The sequence below is a fragment of the Dendrobium catenatum genome, unplaced genomic scaffold (genome assembly GCF_001605985.2).
Source record: "Dendrobium catenatum unplaced genomic scaffold, ASM160598v2 fragScaff_scaffold_706, whole genome shotgun sequence".
Classification (NCBI taxonomy): Eukaryota; Viridiplantae; Streptophyta; class Magnoliopsida; order Asparagales; family Orchidaceae; genus Dendrobium; species Dendrobium catenatum.
Genome location: NW_021319168.1, coordinates 445,761 through 453,761, shown reverse-complemented (window position 1 = coordinate 453,761; position 8,001 = coordinate 445,761). Strand labels below are relative to the sequence as shown.

General features: G+C 37.0%; 1 protein-coding gene across 3 annotated transcripts in view; it reads left to right on the top strand.

The window, feature by feature from the left end:
* LOC110113164 (CCR4-NOT transcription complex subunit 1) overlaps positions 1 to 8,001 on the top strand; it is a 54,246-nt gene that overhangs the window by 23,429 nt on the left and 22,816 nt on the right. For all 3 annotated transcript variants that reach the window (XM_020845614.2, XM_020845613.2, XM_020845612.2), the window contains exons 13-20: positions 3,480 to 3,574; positions 3,653 to 3,892; positions 4,616 to 4,837; positions 4,949 to 5,063; positions 5,215 to 5,312; positions 5,483 to 5,628; positions 5,731 to 5,839; positions 5,935 to 6,081. In XM_020845614.2, the coding sequence (XP_020701273.1) occupies positions 3,480 to 3,574; positions 3,653 to 3,892; positions 4,616 to 4,837; positions 4,949 to 5,063; positions 5,215 to 5,312; positions 5,483 to 5,628; positions 5,731 to 5,839; positions 5,935 to 6,081 (1,172 nt within the window). The remainder of the gene's footprint in view (positions 1 to 3,479; positions 3,575 to 3,652; positions 3,893 to 4,615; positions 4,838 to 4,948; positions 5,064 to 5,214; positions 5,313 to 5,482; positions 5,629 to 5,730; positions 5,840 to 5,934; positions 6,082 to 8,001) is intronic.

The window sequence follows — 8,001 nt, the reverse complement described above, 5'->3', positions numbered from 1 at the left end:
TATATATATATAATGTAATGGTTCCAAGGAATAGAATATAATTTGAATTTCTCTCTAAACAATTTCTTCATTTTACTTATTGCAGATAATATGCTTAGAATTTTATATTGAAATTTATTCATTGGAACTATAAGTAGTTTTTAAGTGATATGTTTGTTTATTTTTAGTGCCTTGGATATTGAGAAGTAGTATCATTTTGAGAGCGCCTTTTGCACCTCCTAGGGATAGGTGGGATGATTTAGGAATTTTGTGAGACAACTTACTATACTTTTTCATTAATAAAACTCTTTTTTTTATTAAAAAAAAAACTTGTTCCTTATTTTATTGTTGTTTTCCCTTTTCCTAGCCTCCATCACCCCCACTAGCTTATGTGATGTGAAACAATAGGAGTTAAGAAATTAAAGAGAGCAAATTAACAAAATAATCCCAAAATAAAGTTATTACTTATAACAAGGATTGATCCTCGGAGTTCCTAGTCTTTAACTAGCTTAGGCAAAAAAGAGCGAAATCAATTAACCAAACAATTCAAGAAAACACAAAGAGTAATTGTAAAGCTACGACGATAAACAAGAATCCACAATTTAATAATGAAAACTTTCACCTTTGGAGCCCATACGCTCAAATAGTCTAGGATTTAGCGGAAGAAGAGTCTCCACATTAGAATCGAGGTCACTCCGAGGAAGAAGGAACCTAGGATCGTCGTTCTTGGATAGGTGGCCGGAGTGGTGGAGGATGATTGTCGTCCAATGATGATCCAACGTCCCTTTGACCTTTGCTCGTCGATCACGTCAACTAAGGTGTAATGGATACGGTCGATGTATTCTTCAACGGTGTCGTCGAAATCAAAGCCAACGTCAACGAATGGCTATTGGATAATGTCGACTTGATCTCGATCGTTATGCACAAATCCAAAGTTCCATTCGAGTTCCGCCATGCATCCTCGCCAAGGGTTGAAGGAGTACCCAAGATGGGAGAGAGGGTGGACGGTTTGGAGAGGTGGAGGGGAGAGGGGATGGGCCGTGGGCTAGATGAAAGAGAAGGTCACGGTTTGGGAGGGAGAGAGGGGAGAGGGTGAGGTTATTTAGTGGAGAGAGTAAATCTGAAACTTAATTTCAGAATCTAACTACAAAGGAGGAGAGAATCAATTTCAAATTTCAGATTTTGAAATCTAAAATTAAAATATGAAATTAAATCTGTGAGAGGGAGGCATTAAAGAGGTGTTTAAGTGGTGATGAGGTGGCAATTAGAGAGAGAAGCAATAAGGGTGAGGTGACCGACCATGTGGAGAGAGAGAGGGGCTTGGTATTAAATAAAATGGGGCCCACATAATTAAATCAGGTTTAATAAAAAATTCTGAATTGAAATTTCAGGTTTCATATATGACAAAAGTTTCCTAAAGTATGGCAATCAATTGACTTAATTTGAATTTCAAATTGGTATTGAAATACAATTAAGAGGATTGCCTAAAATCGAGGATTTAATTTAGGAAAGTCAATTGTCCCACGGGGAGATTTGAAATTTCAAATTTCAAATCCCATGGAGGGAGGCCGGCGGCTAGAAGAGGCAAGGGGTCCAAGGGGTGGCCGGCGGGCTGCTGGCCGGCGGCCTAGGCGGCTCAAGGGGAGGCGGAGGCAAGGGGTGAGGGGACGGGAGGAGGGGAATTTCTAGGGATTTGATTTGCTAAAATTCCACTCACCTCAATTATCTTCAATTCGGATCTCCACGAAAATAACTTGGCGAAAATTTAGAACTCTCGAAGACAAAAATAGTTTGGCAAAAATCTAGAACTCACAAAGAGATCTATCTTCTTCGACGAACTCACTAAGAGATCGGGGAGGGTTGAACTCACAAAGAGAACATAAGAGGCAAATTTTCATTCATAAAAAACTACTCATTACAATGCATGAGGCCTCATATAAGTAGGCCAAAATGAAATAAAAAAGAAATGACACAAATGCCCTTCCGGGCTACATAAGCGACTCAATGCCCACAGGGGCAAACTAGGAAACAAGAAATACAAGCATAAAATAAAAATGCAAATAAATCAGAAGTAGAGGCTCTGGATCGTAGCCGTCGATCTGCGTCTCCGGTGATGGTACACGTGTCGAAATCTGATGTCCTCATCATTATGTTTACCAAAGCTTTACTATAACTCCTATACTCAACTCATTCATGCCATAACTTTGACATATTCTGCATGTCAATGACATTTGTAATATTTTTCAACCTTAAGTATTCAAGTAAAATCAAGGGGCTACTGATTTTGGAATTGAAAGGGAAAAAAAGAAGTGTTGCAGTATAAATTGATTACACTTCTGGTACATGCATCCTAAGTTTTGATTCTCATACAAGTGGATTGTGTTATGGAAATAGATTATAGATGGTTTCCTTTTGCGAGAAAATATTTTTGATGCTGTAGTCTTCAGGATAGTTATCTTTTGCGTTTGTATATCTTTACGATAGAAATGATAGCTTTTGGAATATTTCACTTCATACGAAGGTTTTCCTTAATGACATGAGATTAAAGAATGCACATTTTCATTTTCCCAGAGGTGAATGCAATGCTGTGCCAACTCTAAATAGTTCTGATTATGCTTATTATGATGGTTAAGGTTCCACTAATTTAGATTATCTTACTGATTTTAGCACTGCTACTGGAGTTTAAGTTCTCCTTTCTATGAGATAATATGTTTTTTATGCTTATAGATTATAGAAAAAAAAAAAATTCTTATGTGGACTGAGTCAAGTGGTACATTATTATTACGATTTGGTCAGTTGAAGAATCTTTGCTACATGGTTCTTTTTTAAAAAAAGTTTGATGAACAATTTCAAGGAGAATGCATATACGCCTTAAATTTGCAATATGTGGTTCTTCAGAGTTTGTTAATAGTCGGACCTATATTTGTTTCTTGTGTTTCTTTCCATGTATTTGTTGCAGACATGGTTACCTTGTTAGCGGGCAGCTATAGGAATCCATAAATAGCAGTTTAATCTCTGTTATTAAAGATGTTGGCTAAAGAATATTTGCACGCAGGAGATTGCTTTCTACTGTTTTTTTTTTTTATTTTGGACAATATATGAAGGGGTTTTAGTGAGGAATCATTTGTTGGTATATGGTACATACTTTGGAAATTACAAGGAAACCATTTGAAAGGGATTGAGAGTCTTCTTAAAGAGCGTTCGGAAGAGGTTCCAAGTAATAAATCACCTTTTTTGATTGATGCTTTTGGGTAGAAACTGTGGGAATTAAACTATTTGAACTTTAAAGGCTGAGCCATCAGAACAGTACTTGGTAAATAATTTTAAGTTTGTTGACAGAGATTTTGTCATGATTTAAAGCAAAGTTTACACGTCTTTTTTTTTGTAGATTTGTAGATTTAGACTGGTCGTTACTTATTATCTTGTTATTTATCATTATTTACAGTTTATTTTCATCATATAAGTACGCTCTGATGGCATTTTTTTTCTTTTTTTTTCAGGTTTGCTTATAAAGCACCAGCTTGTGAATCATATTGAACTGGGTATTGCTTTGCGTTTTGTTCTTGATGCATTACGCAAATCTATTGATTCAAAGGTGTGCAATTAATTGATGAAATTATTATGTTTTTGTTTTCCTTGCATCTGTTTTATCTAAGAGGTTGGTTGTTTGCAGATGTTTATGTTTGGCACTAAAGCTTTGGAGCAGTTCATGGATCGTTTGGTGGAATGGCCACAGTATTGCAATCATATTTTACAGATATCTCATTTGCGAAGCACACATGCTGAGTTGGTTGCTGTCATTGAACGAACTCTGGCTAGAGTTTCTTCAAGCCAGGCTGAATCAAATGGAGTAAACAGTCTCTCTACTGAGATGCAACAAGTTTCTGCACAAATTTCTGTAGAAAGCATGGAGGTATAACTTTACTGATTTTCTTTGGACTGCCTGTTCTCAAAGACAAACAAAGTGTGGGCCGTGTTTCTCTTCTAAACTTTTTTTGACGCCACAAAATGCTTGTAGTGTTTACCAGGAAAATAGCTTCATCTCTTATTCGACCTTGTCAAATTTTGGATCTTTAAAATATAAAACTATTCCTGTCTCAAATCTGGCTCATTATTTGCCTTTCAACACTTGAAGTCTTTGGTTTTGCTGATAATTGTTTTTACTCTTTCTGAAATAATAATATGAAAAATTTCGTTATAATCGGTTGACCTTGTTTAGTTGGTTTCCCTTTAGTCTAATAGACTACTGATTCTGTGTGATTTCTTGTTTGTCTGCATCATCATGATGGGAAAGCACGTTTGGGGATTCGGGCGTTGTAATTTTTTTTGGGCGTGCTTACAATGATATGGTTGCTTTTGTGTAATTGAGCTTTTTATATGATATATGAACTCTTTTTTGTATATACTCTACTAATTCTGGGATATGGCTACGTACAATAGTGCTTCTACGTCACTAAGATAAAATAGTAAATTTAGCAGCGATGTGGGACAATTAGTTTATTGATATACATATGCATGCTTGCGTGTCCATGTTAGCTTATTTGTTTGTGGATGAAAACCTTTTTTTTTTGTTAGAAGCCTACTTTTTCAACTTTCGGATTTTCATTATTTCAATTTAATTTCTCTATATGTATAGGCCATGGTGGGTTCTTGGCAGCTGATTGGTTCCAGCTCTAGTCAGTTTGGGCAACAGCCTCTTCCTTTTCAGCAGACTCAACCACAGCTTAAGCATCAAGGTTTTCTCGGGGATAGGCTCAAACCTGCTTCGACCCCTGTAAGCTACACAAAGCCTGTCCTATCTAATGCTGGGCAACCTTCTCTCGTGTCTGCATCTGGAGAATCTGTACCAAACCCTAAGGTAGTCGCCTTCAGCTTTTGTAAATGAATAATGGCTATTTTTTTTCTTTTTGATTTTTGCTGTATAAGATATCATGCTTTGATGTCATATCTCCTTTTCCTATGCGAACAGGTGACAGCATCTCAACCTCCACAACCTCCATCTTCTCAGCATTTGGCTGCTGTTGCAACATCTGCTTCATCCTCTCCTGGTTTTCTACGTGCCTCCCGCAGCATGGCGCCTTCTGGTGATTAACTTGCATATTTCATGTCTATAGAAGCTTGTTTTTGTCTATGCTCTTCTATTGATATAGTGGGCAGTTGATGCTTTTTCAAAGAAAAATGCTTAAATACCAAAATATACTTTTCATATTAATTTGTGATTAACCTGCATTGTAGGCATGCTTCGGCAATCCTCCCACAGCACAGGTTTTGGGGCAGCTTTGAACATTGAGACGCTTGTTGCCGCAGCTGAACAGAGAGATACACCTATGGAAGTAATCATATTGCCAGACATTCTTCATTTCTGCTTTGTTTTAACAATCAGAGTCATTTTAAAATAAAAATTCAACGAAAAACTTTTGTTTGCATCATTTTGGCAGGAAAGATAGCATCTCTTTCAAGTCCACCATTTTTTCTGTTTTAATCTGTTTTCACTTTGATTTAGGCCCCGGCATCAGAAGTTCAGGACAAAATATTATTCATTGTTAATAATATTTCTATTGCAAATGTGGAAGCAAAAGCAAAAGAATTTAATGAAGTTCTTAAAGAGCAGTATTATCCCTGGTTTGCACAGTATATGGTGATGAAGAGGTAGTGTTTTTACTAAAAAAACCAAGTTAAATGCTATTCTTACTCGCATTCTTTTCCTTCTTCGGCTCATCCAAGTAATTACATTTAAATTGTCCTTTGCAGAACAAGTATTGAGCCAAATTTCCATGATTTGTATCTAAAATTCTTAGATAAAGTCAACTCAAAGGCCCTGAACAAGGAAGTTGTTCAAGCTACATATGAGAACTGCAAGGTTATGTGTGTTCTTTGTTTTCTATTTTGCCTATTTGTTTTCTTCCTGATTCTTGAAGTTCTTTCTTGTTCTTAAATCGATCTTCTTTTATTCAGGTACTGTTAAGATCTGATCTTATAAAATCAAGTTCAGAGGAGCGGTCATTACTAAAAAATCTTGGTAGTTGGCTTGGAAAGTTCACAATTGGTCGGAACCAAGTTTTACGGGCTAAAGAGTTGGACCCCAAAGTGCTAATTATAGAGGTAATTCATTCTTTATGAACCTTAGCGGTGTAATGCGTTTTTATTGATTTGGTATTTTGTTTATTGATGTGTTCTCATCAGTGCTGATGTTTAAATAATTTCGTAATGATCAAACATATAATGTCTTTTTGTGCTATGCAGTTTTAATGATCATTACACTGTTTTCATTCTTTTTTATTTAAACTCTTTATTTCCCACTTTTCCTGTTTGTTTATTATCTCTTTAGACCAGCACGCCAACACTTTGCCATGCATGACAAACAAACCACCGGTGCTCTGCAAATGTCCTTTTGGCCTATATGATGGTGCAGGATGGTCTCATTGCTTTTGCAAATTACAATGTTTGCTAGTTTCAGTTTTTGGTTGTGGAGAACACAAAATTAACTGCTGTTGTGACTTGTGAGGCCCTCTTTCGAAGAAAATTTTATATTTTTTGAGTAATGGAGTATATTTAGAGAATGCATGTCATGCTTGTTAAGGACAAATAGTGCACCATAATGCAAACTTTCCTATTGAGTCATAGTGCATATGTGGCGTGCTATTTTTAACATGGTGTAAAATATAAAAAAAAAAGGAAAGCTAATAGTAATAGGCTTTTCAAATGGCATAAAAAGAAAAAAATGAAGTTGAGAAGGCTCTTAGATATTTTTAGCATCAGTCAATGAATGATATGGTAACAATTTAGGGAAGGTCAATATATCCATAATGGAACATATGATGACCATTGTAATTAGTATCTATATGTAAAAGAATAATAATAGAGGTTTCTTATGACATAAATAATAAAAAAATAAACTTGGGAAGGATTCTGTAAATATTTTCAGCATCAATCAATGAATGACAGGGTAACATTCTGTTAAAATCTCAGCCGTCCCTTGACCCTTAATCCCACGGTCAGAATGGGCATCTGTGGGAGGCTTACTTGGATCTTGATGATCTCTATTAAATCCCAGCCGTCCCTTGACGCTTGATCCCACAACCAAGATGGGAATCCATTGGAGGCTCACTTGGATCACGCCGATCTCCTTCTATATTTAGATGGCTGATTTAAGAAAGATTATATTAAGGCAATTATGCATGATTATGTAGTTATTTGTTTCTTTATTAAGACATCTTGTATAGATCTATAAAAAGTGATTACTTTGTGTAATAAAATTAAGCATTTCCCTCTCCACTTTTTTGAATTTAACATTGTATCAAAGCCTTCATTTCCTTAGCCAGAATTTTGAGTCTTTTTAATGTCGGACTTCTTGAAGGGAAGGCCCATAGAAACGAAAGGGAGTGTATTCCGGTTTGTTCTTTCATGCATACATCTAATCTAGACGGGAGAGTATCTCATCCCGCGGTCTCTTCATTTGATCGAGAGAGACGAACGTCTAGTGCGTCTCATCTGGAGGAGTTGATAAGAACCTCGTGGTCTATGCGTTCGATCAAGAGAGACGAACGTCTTGTAAACTCCCTCGCATGCGTGCGACCGAACGGGACAGGAGAGGCATGCGACCAGAAGATTCTGCGCGTTTTCTTGGGAGCTGATTGAGCGACATTGCGCTCAATATTGCATTTGATCAATTACGAGCCTGTTCTTACATTATGCATCCCACTCACATACGTCTAGAGTAGTTGAGCAAGTGAGAGGGCTTCCCCTTTTGATCTTTTGTGTGCGACTAGAGAAGGCACACGAGACCCCTCTTGTGCGTCTCTACCTGGGGGCCGAACTGAATGAAAAAAAGATCAAGAAATGGAGCGAGCAGGAACTGTGTACGTGTGTGTGCCTAAGAAGGGGTGACCGACCCTCGTGCGTGTGTTGAAGTCAAACCGAGCACAGAACAAATGGTTGAAGAGCTGTTGTACATGCCATCAAATCCTCCACTCGAAGAGCTGCTCCTAGCTCCAAATCATGACCCCTTTTGCATGTTTCAGA